Source organism: Lipotes vexillifer, unplaced genomic scaffold, assembly GCF_000442215.2.
Source record: "Lipotes vexillifer unplaced genomic scaffold, Lipotes_vexillifer_v1.1 scaffold371, whole genome shotgun sequence".
Classification (NCBI taxonomy): domain Eukaryota; kingdom Metazoa; phylum Chordata; class Mammalia; order Artiodactyla; family Lipotidae; genus Lipotes; species Lipotes vexillifer.
Genome location: NW_006786304.1, coordinates 2,965,264 through 2,982,838, shown reverse-complemented (window position 1 = coordinate 2,982,838; position 17,575 = coordinate 2,965,264). Strand labels below are relative to the sequence as shown.

At 46.6% G+C, this 17,575-nt stretch overlaps 1 protein-coding gene across 1 annotated transcript; it reads right to left on the bottom strand.

Annotated features, from left to right (window-relative positions):
- Positions 1-1,856: 1,856 nt before the first annotated feature.
- ETHE1 (ETHE1 persulfide dioxygenase) lies at positions 1,857-16,970 on the bottom strand. The gene is made up of 7 exons (XM_007458578.1): positions 16,871-16,970; positions 14,732-14,876; positions 14,420-14,568; positions 4,541-4,670; positions 2,772-2,861; positions 2,286-2,402; positions 1,857-2,054 (listed from the first exon to the last, which is right to left on the bottom strand). Exons 1-7 carry the CDS (start codon positions 16,949-16,951, stop codon positions 2,002-2,004), a joined length of 765 nt encoding a protein of 254 aa, XP_007458640.1. The 5' UTR covers positions 16,952-16,970; the 3' UTR covers positions 1,857-2,001.
- Positions 16,971-17,575: the final 605 nt, after the last annotated feature.

Here is a 17,575-nt window from a genome sequence, read left to right as displayed (position 1 = left end):
GGCCTCTGCGGACTCCTGTCGGGTGGGCGGAGCCTGGAGTTCGGGAGGCGTGGCCCGGTAGCGTGGGGGCGGGGCCCAGGAGGGCTCAAGGCCCCGCCCGAAAGCTCTGGAGAGCGCTCCAGAGGCGGGGCCTAAGAGTTCAAAGGAGGCGACTGAGCATTCCTGAGGCGCGGCCTGGAGTTTCTAGGGGCGGGGTTCGATGGCTCCTAGGGCGTCACTCCCCCGGAGGCTTGACCAGAATTTGAGTCCGGGGTCCTAGTCCGCCCCCTACCGGCCTCTCCCTGCTATCCAGGTGTCGAGCCTTGTACTCTCCCAGCAGCCCCGCACAATCCCTTGGACCACTTTAGAGGGACCCCAACACCTTCTCCTTCGCGGACTCAGGAGTCGGGTTCCGCCGCGTCCTCTCTGGAGCCCAGTAATCTCAGCTCCGACCCCACTGTGCAAGGGAGCGGGCCCCCTGCCGCCTCACCGAGGGCTCCAGGAGTCGGGGCTCCTGGTCTCCCTCTCTCTGGAAGAACCAGGGGGCTTGAATCCTCGGCTCCTCCTGGAGCTAGATTCCAGAACTCCAGCCCCCTCCACCACCCAAGCCCCGGCCCCCTCACCGGCTCAGGCTTCGGTGCGCTCCCTTCTGCGCTCCGGCGCTGCAGTTTCTGCCCACTAGCCAGGTGGCTGGGGAAGAGGGAGGAGAGAGAGGCTGCTCTGTCCCCCTTCCCAGCAGCCCGGAAGTGGATGGGGACAACAGGTCCAACAGCTCTCGAGGGAGGAGGGAGCGACCAGCTTGCCCCGCCTGCGGCCGTGGCATCCGGCCATCCCGGCCCCACCCTCGGAAAGCCCAGCATGACGACCCCCCCAACTCTGCATCCAGCGCCCCCATTCCTCCCCCCTGGAGGGCCAGGCTACTTGGTCACCTATGTATAATGTCCAAACCCTGGGAATCCTGAAAGGAAGAGGGGAATGGAGATAGGGGCCTCTCCCCTCTAATGAGCCCTTTAGAAGGGCCCCGACCGGTCTGGGGAGCTGGGCAAGGGGAGGGGGGTGCCCTGAGCTGAGTCAGAGACCCGCCCAGAGACAGGGGGAAGTATGTTCCCCCCACCACCACTTTGCTATGGGTGGAGGGCAGAGGTTAAAGTTCTCAGCCAGACCCTTTCCTCTCTGGGCAAAAACAGGAAAATAACTGGTATGTGAGAAAGGATCCCTGGATATCAGGAGCTATGTGTATCAAGTCTAAACATTTTACACGCATTAATTTATTTCATCCTTACAGCGGCCTACAGTAGAGAAAGGGATTACTATCTCCATTTTATAGTTAGGAAACTGAGGCTGAGGGGGACAAGTGTCCGCAAAGTCTACACATGTTAATGTTAACACCATATTTGTTCTCTCGAAAGTCCATGGTCTTTAGCATTAGGCATCCTGTCACTCAAGCCAGGAAGTGCCTCAGAGCTCATTTCAAATGATAGTAACAGTAATAGTGAACACTGATAGGAAGTCTGCTGTGCAGGCAGTGTACAAAGCACTTCATACATATGGACTCATTGGATCATCACAACACCCTATTATTATTACTATTATTCCCATTTTACAAATGAGGAAACTGAGGCTTGGAGAAGTGAAGTACCTTATTCTGGGTCTCATGGGGCAAGTAGTTTAAACTGAAGACTGTTCTAATCCCAGGAGCTGAGGAACCCTGCCCCAGATATCTGTTTGCTTCTATTTTATGAGTTAGAAGATCTCCTTCCAGGCTCCCAGGACCTTTACGCTGCCTTGCTCCCTGGCCTATCCAGGGACCAGAACTAACCACAGGCATCTCAGCCCAGAAACCCATTGGGTCCCCCAGAAAACAGAAGTCAGATTCAGAGGGGAAAAAAAATATATATATATTTTTTATTTAAGAGGCTTGAGAGTCTGGTAAGGGAGGGGAAGATAAGAGAGGCTCTGGTGATGGCACCGCGCCCCTCACCCCACCTAGTGCATTATTAACTGGATATGAGCACCTGAGAGTCAGGAAGGGGGTGTCTGGATCCCACAGCGCATGTTAGCTGGAACAGCAAAGTCTGAAAGGAAGAAGGTAGGGGTGAAACCAAGGGGCCCAGGCAGACCCTCCCACTCTCTCTGTGCCCCCACTGGGGACCCAGAAATCCTAATAGTCCTTCTTTGGGAAACTAGACTTCTGGCCCTGAGGCCCCTCCATCCCTCAGACCCAGGAGTCCAGATCCCCAGCACCTTCTCCCTCAGACCCAGGAATCCAGACCTCAGCACCCTCCTCCTCCACCCCAACGGCTCACCTATCTGCTGAGGTTTGGGCAAGTTCAGTTTGCTCATGACCTTGACAAACTCCTCACAGCTGAGGGTGAGCCGAGGGTTTAGAGTCCGCTCCTCCTCCACAGTGGATACTGTGAGTCCTAGTGGCCAAGAGAGGGGGAGGAATGTTGAGAGGTCCAGTGCCTTGGGCCTCCCAGAACTACATTTCCCAGGAGGCCTCAGGGTGCCTTTCTGGCCCAGGACTAAGATTGCTTTCCCTCCTCAGTGGGCACTATGGGAAATGTAGTTTCCCACAGTTCCCTAAGTTCTATAAGGAAGTCCCAGGAAAGCCTATGCCTTCCGGATTCTAGGCATCGTGGTTTCTACATCCACACTCAGTACACCTAAGCACTTGATCTTTTTGGCCAGAGGAGTTCCTGGGAATTGTGGTCTGCAAGCCACAGCACTTTGGTGCTCCCTCTCAAATAGTAAGCTATGTAAATCCCACACCTCCTCCAGGAAGCCCTCACCATGGTAATCATGAGCAGGGTAGATCAGACAGTCTCCTGGAAGTGTGAAGATCTTTTCATGAACTGAGTGGTACAAGGTCTTAGCACAGCCTGGGGAGGGAAAACTCAGAGGTCAGTGGAGCAACAGGATGAGAGAAGCTCCCAAATCCCTTCCCTTCAGGAAAAGGAGAGGATAAAAATCACTGTAGCTGAACCATCTCCCGCATTTTCTGCCAGTAGCCCTTTGACTGGGTAGAGAAGGAGAGGGAAGGGCATTCTAGGCAGGTGGAACAGCATATGCAAAGAATTGGGAAATGGTGAGAATTCAGCATGACTGTAAACAAGGTTAGGATATGACCCTGAAGCACCAAATTCCCTCACTCTGGGGATGCCAAGAAAGGATTCTGGGCAGGGAAAGTGGACGGGAAGATAAGAAACTGAAGACATGAGGCCAAAGAGGAGGATAGAGCCATGGTTCTGACAAGAAGCTCTGAGTCTTAAGTTGGGACAGGGACAAACCTCTCTGGAACGTTCTGCCACCTTTCCTTTCAGCCTAAATCTTTCGATCTCATGACTGTGTTGGGGATGGATAAGTGGAAGATCAGGAGCCTCAGAGAGAAAAAGATAGAGACCAAGATGGAGAGATAAGGAAAGAGGAAGAAAGAGGCAGCCTGGGGTTCTGGTTACCCACAGCCAGCTCAGCTCGCTGTGGCTCTGTCTCTTCTCTCTCGTCCAGCCTTGCTGGCCTCCTGCAAGGCAGCTAAATCCTCCCAATCTAGTGTCCACCTCACATTCACACACATACTCAAATCTCATACCCTGATATTGTGAAAGTAAACACCCTTCCCGCAGCAAAACCCCTTAATCTAATTGCCCCCAGCAGCTAAACCCCAAATGTAACACCACCTCCTAGCAATTAAACCACTGAATCTAGCAACCTTCTAGCAGGTAAACTGCCAAACCTAACTTCCCCCAGCAGCTAAACCCCTGAATCAAACTCCACACCCCTCCCCGCACCAGCGAAACCCCTTATGGGGGGGGGGGTTAAAAATATGCCCATGAACACTTTGAAACTCTTCTCTTGAAAATGTGACACATAACTCCCCTTGCCTTGACTTAGTGGTCTGGACTAAGTGACTTGCATCTAATAAATAGGATATGGCAGAACTAACAGAGTTTAACTTCTGAGACAAGCTCATTAAAAAAAAAAAAAAAATTAGGTCTTCTGTCTGCCTGTCTCTCTGATTGTTCCCTCTGGGACAATCCAGCTGCCATGTCATGAAGACACTCAAGCAGCCCTATGGAGAAGTCTGCATTGTGAGGAACTGAGGCCTCCTGCCAACAACCAGCAAGAGCTCACTGGCCACGTCAGTGAGCCACCTTGGAAGTGGATCCTCCAGCCCCAGTCAAGCCTTCAGTCAGCCCTGGCCAGCAGCTTGGTTGCAACCTCACGCAAGACCCTGAGCAAGAACCATCCAGTTAAGCTTCTCCCAGAGTCCTAACTCTCAAAACCTGTGTGAGATGATGTTAATCATTGTTTTAAGCCACTAAGTTCTGGGGTGATTTGCTTTACAGCAATAGATAACTAACACACACTCTTGACACTAACTGTCCCCCAGCCACTAACCTCTGAACCCAACTCCCCTCCACTCCAGCACTAAACTCCTTGAATCTAATCCTGACCCCCTAAAAGTCTAACATTCATCCATTCATTCTTGCAACTGACACTTAAAACCCTGGCACCCACATAACCATACTAAGATCTCGGGCTGGGGAAAGGGGCCTGTGACCTTGCTGGAAGTCTGTCCGTCCACACCCTCGGATAAGCAGAGCATCTCCAGTGAAGGCCATGCTGTGGTCATCCAAGACGAAGGTGACACAGCCTGGGGTGTGGCCCGGGCTGGCCCGGGTCTCCAAGGCCTGGAAGAGAAGGAGAGTACAAAGAGTCACCGATAAGGCTGTGGCTTTACTCTCATGGTGAAACTGGCCTCAGAAGGCCCCCACCCCATCCCATCCCAGGGTCACATCTAGATAACCTCTTTTTGATAAAAAAAAATACTGAAGTTAGATCCCGGACTTAAACCTCACTCCAGAGTAAACTCCCCCCAAATTAAAAACTTAAAGCAAGAAAATAAAATCATAAAACAGTGACAACAACAAAAATACAAATAAATATAAGATCTCTGGTTAGAGAATAACATCCATCCCAAAAGTCATAAATCATTAAGGGAAAGACCAATGGTTTGAATTTAAATAAATTTGATGTTTCTGAATGGCAACAACATCATAAACAAAATTTAAAGGGAATCAACATGGTGGCAAAATATATTTGTAACACAAATACACCACATAGTAGTCAGTGTACTTTATGTACAAACAGATCTTATAAATCAGTAAGAAAAAGAGAAGCACACTAATATAAATATGGAAAACTACACAGTCATTTAAAATTGTCATTGAAATAAAATTCAGTGATGCTATACACAAACATTTAATGGCAGGAAAAGATATTTACTATCCCGTAAGTGCAAAAAACAGGTTACAAAGCAACTTATACAATGTCATCTCTTAAAAAAAATTTACCCATTAACTCAAAATATTTTTTTTCTTTAGGCTTTTCCTATATTATCTTTTTTTTTTACAGTAAACATGTCATTTTATTTATTTATGTATTTTTAAAACACGTCATTTTATAATCAAAAATAAAACACAAAATTCACGATAAACGAAAGATCTAAACATAGAAAACCCAAAATACTCTAGAAGGAAATATAGAAGAATATATATATTTATAAATACATATATATTTATATATATAAAATCTTGAGGTAGAAAAGGTTTTTCTAAGCATGGTAGGAAATTCAGAGGCCATAAGGAAAAACAGGAACAGATGTGACCACATAGTTTAACTTCATTACAGAAAAAGACAAAAATCAGAGTGACAAGACAAAAAAACTCAGAGACAACATTAGCAGCATGTATAAGAGTATTAAAAAGTGTGAATAGTCGTAATATATAAACAGTCCCTAAGTATCAATAAGAACCCCCTAAGAAAAATGGGCAAAAGAAAAAACCAGGCAATTCATGGTAGAGGGAACAAATAGTCAAAAAACATCTGCTAAGATGTTTGATCTTCCTTAAAAGAAAGGAAGAGAAGGAGATATCTAAAAGCCCTATTTTTCACCTAACAGATCGGCTTTTTTTTCACCAACAGAGTTGCTTAGGGTGCTTGAGGCAAACCTTTCATCCCCTGGGATGTGAGTACAGCTCAGTATAGCCATTTTAGAGGACAGCTTAGCAGCGTCTAGCAACATCGCAAATGCACATACTTTCTGACCCCTCAAAGCCACTTCTAAGACTCTATGGTTGGGTTTCCCTGGTGGCGCAGAGGTTAAGAATCCGCCTGCCAATGCAGGGGACACGCGTTCAAGCCCTGGTCCGGAAAAATTCCCGCATGCCGCGGAGCAACTAAGCCTGTGCGCCACAACTACTGAGCCTGCGCTCTGGAGGCCGGGAACCACAACTACTGAAGCCCACGCCTAGAGCCTGTGCTCCACAATAAGAGAAGCCACCGCAGTGAGAAGCCCACGCTCCACAACGAAGAGCAGCCCCCGCTGGCCGCAACTAGAGAAAGCCCCGTGCAGCAGCAACAAAGACCCAATGCAGCCATAAATAAATAAATAATAAATAAATGTATATATATAAAAAAAAGACTCTGCGGTTAAGAACCCCTGACACATGAACACAAAAACACCATCCAGGGAACCCTGATTATCTAAATTCCCACGCTCAGTTCAGGGAAGCAACTCTCAGAAAAAAATTTTTTCCCAATGATCTAACAATCACTTAAAAGATTAGTTCCCACTCACATATCACTCCTCCTCTCTTAATAGAGGCCCCTCCCACCAATTAGCATCCTCATCCAGGTCAGTCATCTGCTAATTGTTGAAGGACACCATGTGCAGACTCTGTTTCCACACCCAATATCCATTTTAAACTTCCCCACTCACAGATCTCCAATTTGGTCTGGGGCATCAGTGTGCCCCACCAAGCACTTTCCCAGCCTCCCTGACAGCTTGGGTGGCCTCTGGCACAGTCCTCTGGCCAATGAGATCTCGATAAGTCTCCTGAGGATTTCTGGGAAAGCTTTTCCCTTCCTGATAAAAGGGACTGGCACCTGCCCCTTCCACTTCATCTGGCTCTGAACACAAGGTGTGATGGCTGGAGCTGCAGCAGCCATCTTGCAACCATGAAGAAAAAAAGCCAAGAGAATCCCACAAATGATGGTGCTGCCAAATCAAAGAGAATAACGACCTCCTTCCAAATTTCCTGTTATTATAGGAGAAAAACTATTTATTTAAGCCACTGTATGGGTTTTTCCGTTACTTCCTGCCAAACACCTTCCTAGCTCATCTACAGTAGAAATATATGGGCAATGCAAAACAAGTGCAAATCAAAATCACAAATCTTGCAAAATCTTGTGGGAAAAATCACATCCCCTGGCCCCCAAAATTAACATTACCTTTTGGTAGTAGAGGGATGATCTTTCACTTTTTATTTTGTATGTTTCCATACTCTCTGAATTTTTTTTTTTTTTTAAACAAAAAGCATGGGAGTCTCTTGAACTAAAAATGGGGATGGATATTCAGGAGTAATGTTCAAAATATTTAACCATAGTTATGGCATGGGTATTGGCCAATCAGAAGGACATCAGTTGTAAACAACCAGTAGTTAGAGTATATACAGTTGACCTTTGAGTAACACAGGTTTGAACTGTGCAAGTCCACATATAGACGGATTTTTTTCAGTAGTAAATACTACTGTACTACACGATCTGGTTTGGTGACTCTGTGGATGCAGAGGAACCACAGATAGAAGGACCAACTGGAAGATATACCCCAGTTTTTGAATGTGGGGAGGGTCAGTGCCCCTAACTTCCTAGGTTGTTCAAGGGTCAATGGTATGTGGTATATATAATTGTCTTATGTGTATAAATTGAACAAAATTTTAATATCAATTGAACACAATCCAGCTTGCCACATAGATCAAGATCCCCTAGTCGCTTAGTGACTGAGTCTGTGTCTCAAGTGGCTTTGCTGATTCTCAGCCTCCCTGTTTATCTTTCCCTTCTCTGGAATATCTAGAATTTATCCTCTATCAACCCCCATAATCCTGCCCATCTCAGGCCTCTCCTGCTTGGGCCACCTGACAGCCTCCTCCCTGGCCTACCAGCCTCTAATCCACCTCTTACATGACCCTGAGGGGGGTTTTCTATCACCCAGATCCATTTTTGTCCCTCTCTGCTCAAAACCCTTCCCCAGCTTCCACTGCCCCCAGGGCAGAGTTCCAGCTCCTCAGCCCCTGCTCTGGTGCCTGCTCACTTTTCCAGCCCCATGTCCTATAACATCCTCCTTTCCCCAGCTACTCTGAACCCCAGAGTCATTTCCAGAAAATAGCACACTTCTCCACACCTCTTTGCCCCTGCAATTTCCTCTTCTCCCATCAGTCCGATCTACCTACTCTTTAGAAGCCTGGCATTGATTACCCTTTTTCCTGTACCAGGCTCTCTTCTAAGCACTTTACATGACTGAATTCATTCAGGCCACACACATCCTTATGAGGTAAGTACCACTCCTGTCCCCATTCTACAGATGAGGAAACTGAGGCACAGTCTGAGAATGAACAAACTATAACTACATGCGACAATATGGATGACTCTCACAGACGTAACCATGAGCAAAAAAAAAAGTGGGCTAGACATAAAGAGTGGAGTGGGGAGGAGTGGGATAAAGTGGGAAATCTCAGTGTGCCTGGTACACAGGAAGGGTAAGTGGTATTTCATGAAGCTGAGGTTTCAGTGCTGAATCCAGATGTAAAATATTTCTCTCATGGTGAGGGCACATGGATTAGTGGTTAGAAGCAGTCTCTGGAGCCGGGTGACATGGGTTCTAATTTTGGCTCTGCTATTACGAGCTGTGTGACCTTGGGCAAGTTACATCACCTCTCTGGGCTTCTCTGCTCATTTGTAAAATGGGCATAATAATTGTCCCCACTTCATAGGGCTATTATAAAGATTAAATCATTTCATGTATGCAAAGCATTTTAAAAACGCCCAGGGAATTCCCTGGCGGTCCAGTGGTTAGGACTCCAAGCTCTCACTGCCATAGGCCCAGGTTCGATCCCTGGTCAGGGAACTAAGATCCCATGAGCTGCGTGATGCGGCCAAAAAGAAAAAAAAAAAAAAAAGCCCAACACAATAATTGCTATATTATAAAAATAATAATGTTTCAAAATTCTAAAAACACTGATCTAGTGGAACCACCAGGTCTCCTGGGTTCAATTCCTTGCTCAGCCACTTTCTCAGTATAACTTTTGGGCAAGTCACTTTCCCTCTCTGCACTCCCTGCTCTGTAAAATGGGGAAAATGTTTCTGATCTCACTATGTGGTTAGGAAGGTTTAATGAGATCTATTTGTCAGAAAAGACACAGTGGAGGCTCAAGAACCAGGTTCAGCCATAGCAATGTTTTGTTTGGACTGCTCAGTAGTTATTAAAAGTCTGAATTTGTTGTTTACCCTTAACATTTGCAAGATTTTTCAAAAATGTATATGTGCAGCTTCTGATTTAAAAAAAAAAAAAAGGCTTTACAGTAGACAGACTACATTCCCAAGCATGAAAAATCAACTTGAATTACGTAGTGGGTGTCCTCCATAAATGGGGCACACACCCCAACATTAGCCACGGGTCCCACATCTCCCTGCTCCCAGGAAGTGATATTTGATTCTGAAAATTTTGTGAGATACATGCTGAGAAAATGCACTTTCTCACAATGCTAAGTGAGAAACAAAACACTCAGTATTTGTTAACTAGTATTAAGTTACTTATTATTATTATTATCCAATACAGAAATGTCTGCAATCTACTTTAGTTAACAGCAAAGAGAAGTTTTCAGAGAACAAGTTAAATACCACCAGGAGGAAACCAGAAAGTGGGATATTCTGCAAGACAACAGGCTGGGAGCTTCAAAAGTCAATGTCATGGGGCAGAAAGGGTATGAAACTGTTCTAGTTTAAAAGAGACTAAATAGACCTAACAGCCAAGTGCCATGTGTGAACCTCGATCGGGTCCTGGTTCATATAAGCAGCTGTAAAAACGATTCCTAAGCACTTGGAGAAATTTGAACATGGGCTGGATTTCAGAACTATTTACGAATTATTGTCTATGTCGTTAGATGTGACAAAGATTTTGTAAAAAGAATGGTTCTCCAAGTGGTGTAGTTGAGAGAACCCTGAGGGTCTGCAAGATCAAAACTATTTTCATAATAGTGTGAAGAGGTCTTTTGCCCTTTCTCACTCTCATTCTCCCCTGAGAGTTCAGTGCAGTTTTCCCAGAAGCTCCATGACTTGTGATGATGTCATCGCTCTGACAGCTGATGGAATGTGTGCTTGTGTATTCTTGTGTTTTAAAAAAAGTCTCACAGGAATAAAGATACAGACCTACTAGAGAATGGACTTGAGGATATGGGGAGGGGGAAGGGTAAGCTGTGACAAAGCGAGAGAGAGGCATGGACATATATACACTACCAAATGTAAGGTAGATAGCTAGAGGGAAGCAGCCGCATAGCACAGGGAGATCAGTTCGGTGCTCTGTGACAGCCTGGAGGGGTGGGATAGGGAGGGGGGGAGGGAGGGAGATGCAAGAGGGAAGAGATATGAGAACATATGTATATGTATAACTGATTCACTTTGTTATAAAGCAGAAACTAACACACCACTGTAAAGCAATTATACTCCAATAAAGATGTAAAAATAAATAAATAAAAATAAAAAATAAAAAAGTCTCAGTTTCAACTTCTGATACAGTAAATACGTTTTGCATATCTAAATACTTATTTTTTATTTCTTTTTTTTTTAGCCTCACCGCGCAGCTTGTGGGATCTTAGTTCCCTGACCAGGGATTGAACCCAGGCCCTCCACAGTGAAAGTACAGAGTCCTAACCACTGGATCACCAGGGAATTTCCCATTTCTTTTTAAAATTGAGATGTAATTAACATGTAACTAATACAGTAAATATTGCTTGATAGAACCCAGGTAAACAAAAGCTTTTTAGGGCCCTCCATAACTTTTAAGAGGGTTAAGGAATCCTGGGGACCTGGGATTAGTATCTTGAGCAGCACCCCCTCTATATCGCTGTATTTAACAGGCAACACTAACTTTCGGAATCCGCCAACCCTCTTGGGAGCTAGAATGTTCAAATCTCAATCATTGCTTATTAAAACAGTAAATCCATTCTACAGTGAAACCATACACATTTGGCTCACTGTGAATATAAAATGTAAAACCAGTTCAAAAAGCTGTTTGGGGCTTCCTTGGTGGCACAGTGGTTAAGAATCCGCCTGCCAATGCAGAGGACACGGGTTCGAGCCCTGGTCCGGGAAGATCCCACATGCCGCGGAGCAACTAAGCCCGTGCGCCACAACTACTGAGCCTGTGCTCTAGAGCCCACGAGCCACAACTACTGAAGCCCGCGTGCCTAGAGCCCGTGCTCCGCAACAAGAGAAGCCACTGCAATGAGCAGCCCGTGCACTGCAATGGAGAGTAGCCCCCGCTCGCCGCAACTAGAGAAAGCCTGCGCCCAGCAACGAAGACCCAACACAGCCAAAAATAAATAAATAAAATAAATAAACTTGTATATTAAAAAAAAAAAAAAAAAAAGCTGTTCGGCAGTTTCTGCTAAAGTTAAACATGTGTCAGTTCTAAGACTCAGCAAGCCCACTCCCTGGAATTGAGGGTAATGTCCACCAAGAGATTTGTACAAGAATCTTCAGAGTAGCATTATTCATAGTAGCCCCAAACTAGAATCAACCATCAAAAGGAGAATGGATATAAATTGTCATCAATTCACACAGTGAAATGCTCTACGTCAGGGGTTGGCAAACTATGGTCGGTGCACCAAATCTGGCCTGCCATCTGCTTTTATAAGAATGACATTTCAGGCCACGTGAAAATTATTGAAATTAAATTTTCAGTGGCCATAAATAAAGTTTTACTGGAGCCCAGCCATGCTTATTCATGCATTCATTGTCTGTAGATGCTTTCACACCCATAGGAAAATTAAGTAGTTACAACAGGGACCATATGGCCTGCAAAACTGAAAATATTTACCATCTGGTCCTTTACAGAAAAAGTTGGCCAACCACTGCTATACAGCAAAAAAGGAAAGAACTACAATTATATACAATAGTAGGTAGAGTGAAAGAAGCAGACATAAGAGTACACACTGGATTCTGTTTATAAGGTCCAGAACAGGCAGAACTAATCTATGATTAAGTAAGTCAGAAGAACGGTCCCTTGGTGGGGCTGTCAATGGCCAGGATGAGGGACGAGGAAGAGCTCTGGGGCGATGGGCATGTTCTGGATCTCGATCTGGGCGGTGGATACTCAAGTATAGACATATGTTAAAATTTACCAAGCTGTACATGTGCAATATGTGCCCCTTTTACTGTATAATATGCATGTTACAATTCAAATTTTCTAGGTGGGAGGAGGAAAATGAGAGGGGAAAAAAGTGCCCATCTCCAAAGGTTTATAAAGAACTCAGATGAAAACCAAACAAAATGCTGAACAATCATAAAGACAGATAATAACAAGTGGTAACAAGGATGTAGAGGGACTGGAACCCTCATACAACTGGTTATGGGAACATAAAATGGTATAGTCACTTTGGATAACAGTTTTTTTTGTTTGTTTTTTGTTTTTTTTTGCGGTATGCGGGCCTCTCACTGTTGTGGCCTCTCCCGTTGCGGAGCACAGGCTCCGGACGCGCAGGCTCAGCGGCCATGGCTCACGGGCCCAGCCGCTCCGCAGCATGTGGGATCTTCCCGGACCGGGGCACGAACCCGTGTCCCCTGCATCGGCAGGCGGACTCTCAACTACTGCGCCACCAGGGAAGCCCCCTGGATAACAGTTTTTGATAGCAGTTTGGCAGTTCCTCAAATTGTTAAACAGAGTTATCATATGATCCAGTAATTCCATCCTAAGTATATACCCAAGAGAGATGAAAACATACATCCACACAAAAACTTGCACATGAATATTCATAGTGGCATAATTCATAATAGCCAAAAGTGGAAGCAATTCAAATGTCCATCCACCGATGAATGAATAAATAAAATGTGATATATCCATACAACGGAATATTATTCAGCAATAAAAAGAAATGAAACACTGATACATGTTACAACATGGATGAACTTTGAAAACATGGTCAGTGGCAAAAGCCAGTCACAAAGACCACATATAGTATGATACGATATTTCTATGCAATGTATAGAATAGACAAATCTATAGAGACAGAAAGTAGGTTAGTGGTTAGTAGCCCACGTGCCCACGTGCTGCAACTACTGAAGCCCACGCACCTAGAGCCTGTGCTCCGCAACAAGAGAAGCCCCCGCTCGACGCAACAAGAGAAAGCCCATGCGCAGCAACGAAGACCCAACGACCCAACGACCCAATGCAGCCAAAAGTTAATAAATAAATATTAAAATAAGTAAGTAAATAAATAAATAACCCAAGCACTAAAGCTAAATCTTCCACAGCTAAGCCCTTCCATGTTGATTCACTGAAAACATCACTCATCCAGTTTAACAAAGGGCTCTTCTTGACACAAAACTCCAACCATTTCTAACACCTCTAAGGCTTCTCAACCCAAGAAATGCTTGTTAGCACCTGCTTATTATGTACAGTGTACCTAAATGTACAATGCATTTTCTTTTTTACCTGCTTCCAGAAAAAGGCTTGAAATAAAGAGGCTGTAACCAGTGGAGCTAAACCCTCTGATCCCACCCACAGCCTTTATTTCCCCAAACCATCTGACTCAGTTTAACTGGCCTCGTTTAGCAAAACCCTCTAACTTGGAGGTCAAGTCCAAGTGACATTCTGTCCCCAAAGCCAGCCAAACTCTCTAAGTCTTTAGCAACTTTGATCAGAAAAAAGTCCTGCCAGCTGTTTCCCCTCCCTCTGAGGGCAACCCTAGCACCCTCCTCACCCATCGTATTGCCCTGGGTTGAACTTCTGGCCAGAAACCTGCTCATTCTGCTTGGGGCAAAGGAAGGAGAGGAGGTAGGAACCTTCAGACCATACCTGTGTGAGGCAATAGCAGGGCTGGGGTTAGGGTGAGGCAAGCAGGCTCCTATAGGGAGCAACATTTAAGGAGGCTCCCACTAGAAGGTGCCAGTCCTGCCTTTGCACCACCCTGAGAATGAGCGCCCCCTTAAATGTTGCGCCCTGGATTCCTCTCTTGCCTCACCCTAGTCCTGGCTCTGGGCAACTGCATGCGCCTTCCTCCAACAGTGGCTCTCGGAAGATAGTGCTGGGTCTCTCCCTCAGCCATGACCTTGTAATTCCAGCTCCCAGTCAAATTTTATGAGACTCCAGGCCAAAGGAGTTGCCCCAAGGTTATAGGAAACCATAGATGTTGTTGACCTAAGGGGATGGGCCAGAGACACACCTGCCCAGAGCCTCTTGGCTCAGTTTTTCACCTGGGTTTATGGCGCCCTTCTCCCTGAGACAGAAACTCAGGGATCAGGAGTCCAGGCCCCCAAGCCCCTCTTCCCTTTAGTCCAAAAACTCCAGGCCACCACCCTCTCGGGGACCCAGCATCCAACTCACAAAGCGCCCGAAGTGGATGGGGTCTCCATCTTCAATGTGCTTGTCAGCCTGGGCCCCACTAAGGCGGGAGATGACAGACTGGCAGCCGGGGAGTAGGGACCGGAGCAGCCCGGAGCCGGTAATGTGGTCCGCGTGGCAGTGGGTATTCACTGGGAGAGAGAGGAGAGCCAGGTCCAGGAGGGCACAGAGAGGACGCAGGATTCCCAGCCCCCAGCTCCCTCCTCCCTCAGACCCAGGAGTCCCGGTCCTAGCTTCCCACTCCACGCTACAGTCCCACGCCCTCAGGCCCAGGAGCCCGGCCCCCAAACCGACCAGCATACAGCAGCTGTAGCCCCAGTTCCTTGACCAACTGGGCATCCCGATGCGCTGTCTCCAGAACCGGGTCGATCAGAATGGCCTCTCTGGACTCTCTGTCACCCAGGAGGTAAGTGTAGGTGCAGCTCTTGGGCTCAAACATCTGGAAAGGGGGTGGGGACAAATGAGAGCACAGATTCAGACCCCCCCTTACTGTGGACCCAGGAGTCCAGGCCTCAACTCGATTCTCTTCCTAAGATCCAGAAGCAGAAGCCCCTGCCCCCCCCTGTTTTTTTTACTTAATGGGTTTATATTTAATATAGTGCTTCTCACCATGGAGATGTTACCCGTTAATATAAAATTTTTTTTGTTTTTGTTAAACATTAAATCTCTTCTCCATTTCAATGTCAATATAAAGTATTTTTTTACATTAAATCTTTTCTCCATTTCAACGTTAGGTACAACGAATACATTTTCTAAACTTTTTCCCCCACCAAGAGATAAGTTTTAATTTTTTTTTTTTTTTTGAGGTACGCGGGCCTCTCACTGTTGTGGCCTCTCCCGCTGCAGAGCGCAGGCTCCGGACACGCAGGCCCAGCGGCCATGGCTCACGGGCCCAGGCGCTCCGCGGCATGTGGGATCTTCCCGGACCGGGGCACGAACCCGTGTCCCCTGCATCAGCAGGCGGACTCTTTTGACCAACTGTATTTAATATCTAGGTACAATATTAACTTGGGAGATAACGAAACAAAAATCCAGTAAAAATATGGAGAAAAGGGAAGGACAGGGACGTTTTTGGAGCCCCTTTCCTGTAAAGTCAAAACTTCAGTTGAGGGCTTCCCTGGTGGTGCAGTGGTTGAGAATCTGCCTGCTAATGCAGGGGACACGGGTTCGAGCCCTGGTCTGGGAGGATCCCACATGCCACGGAGCAACTAGGTCCGTGAGCCACAACTACTGAGCCTGCGCGTCTGGAGCTTGTGCTCCGCAACAAGAGAGGCCGCGACAGTGAGAGGCCCACGCACCGCGATAAAGAGTGGCCCCCACTGGCCGCAACTAGAGAAAGCCCTCGCACAGAAACGAAGACCCAACACAGCAAAAATAAATAAATAAATTACTAACCTCCTACCCCCAACATCTAAAAAAAAAAAAAAAAAAGCGCTGGATATTTATAAAAAAAAAAAAGACTCCTCAGTGTTGCAGAAGGCAGTGATTGTAACTAAACAGTTGCAATTTCCTAGGATTCTGGGCAAGAGTTTTCTTCTTCCTATTGAGAATTCTTAACCTATGAAATATTACTTTTGCAAAGTTCAGGCTTCTCACTTCTTTGACCTTCTTTCTAACTAGCAAATGCAAATTACAGACGGCATTTTTCAGTGCATTACTTGTGAAGAAAACGTTTTGTTTTCCATTTAATATAGTATGTCAATTTGTTCCTGTTTATAGGGAAACCAAGACTATGAAACCACCCTATTTACTGTTTCTTGGGAACTTTCGGACACCAAAACTCAGTTCTGAACCTCAACAGCACAAAGGTTTTCAGGGCAAGGTTTGATTCAGGAGGTCCTTCAAAGTCACATCTGTCCATTTCTCCTTCGTGCATATACCCCCAAACAAGCACAAATGCCTGAGGAACCTGGCAGCACCAAAAGCAATGAAAAGAGGACTGGGAACAATTGTGTTGAAACTAAGATCATGATGTTGAGATCTTGAGGTGACTGGTTCTTAAAGGCTGATGGTTTCAAAGAAAGCGGTATTTGTTTAATTCTATCAGTTCAGGATGCTGAGGCTTAAGAGGTTCCACGTGACAGCGCCTTCAAGTTAGCAGTCATTGCAGGAATCCCCCTGCCCGGAGTCAGGAGTCTGGGACCCCAGCACCTTACTCCGTCGGAATCAATGAGTCCCAACTTTCATCCATCCCCAAACCTGGGTCCCCGTCATCCTCTTCTGTAATGGAAGCAAGAGTCCAGCCCGAAGCCCGATCTGGGACCCCAGATCACTCCCCTTTAAAGAACGCAAGAGTCTAGCCCTACACCCCTTTCCGCAAAGATCCAGGCGTCAGGGCCCGGGTATCTCTCCGGATTTCAAGGACCCAGGAGTTCCGCCCCTGCCGCCACCCAGGATCCAGTAATCTCGCTCCCCGGTCCAGCCACTGCGAACCTGCCGTAGGAGGATGGGGGCTCCAGACTCGCTGTATTGACTGAGCTGCCGCCCAGCGACCCTCAGTGCAGACCCCGCCATCGCGCCCGAGGCTGGAGACTGAGCGGTGCCAGCGGAAGCCGAACGCACCCAACGCTGAACCCCGGAGGGGCGGGGCGGGGCGGGGGCATGGGCGGGGCCCGCCTTAAAGGGGCCACAAGTGCCTGGGGCCGAGGGCGGGGCGGAGCGGAGCGGGACCAGGCTGGGGACCGATGGGGAGACTTTAGAGACGGAGAAGACAGGAAGACCCAGAGGAACAAAGAACAATCACCTCACACCAGTCAGAATGGCCATCATCCAAAGGTCTACAAACAATGCTGGAGAGAGTGTGGAGAAAAGGGAACCCTCCTAAAGGCTGGTGGGGTTGTAAACCGGTACACTCACTATGGAGAACAGCATGGAGGTTCCTTAAAAAACTAAAAATAGAGCTACCATATGATCCAGCAATCCCACTCCTGGGCATATATCTGGACAAAACTATAATTTGAAAAGATACACGCACCCCAATGTTCATAGCAGCACTATTTACAGTAGCCAGGACATGGAAGCAACCTAAATGTTCATCGATGGAGGAACGGATAAAGAAGATGTGATATATATATACAATGGAATATTACTCAGCCATAAAAAAGAATGAAATAATGCCATTTGCAGCAACATGGATGG

Coding starts and splice junctions, on each gene's coding strand:
- ETHE1 (XM_007458578.1), bottom strand. CDS start 16,951: ATGGCGGGGTCTGCACTGAGGGTCGCTGGGCGGCAGCTCAGTCAATAC. Junction 2,862..4,540: donor ACGGACAGACTTCCAGCAAG/GTCACAGGCCCC, acceptor TTCCCTCCCCAG/GCTGTGCTAAGACCTTGTAC. Junction 2,055..2,285: donor GCCCAAACCTCAGCAGATAG/GTGAGCCGTTGG, acceptor TCTTCCTTTCAG/ACTTTGCTGTTCCAGCTAAC.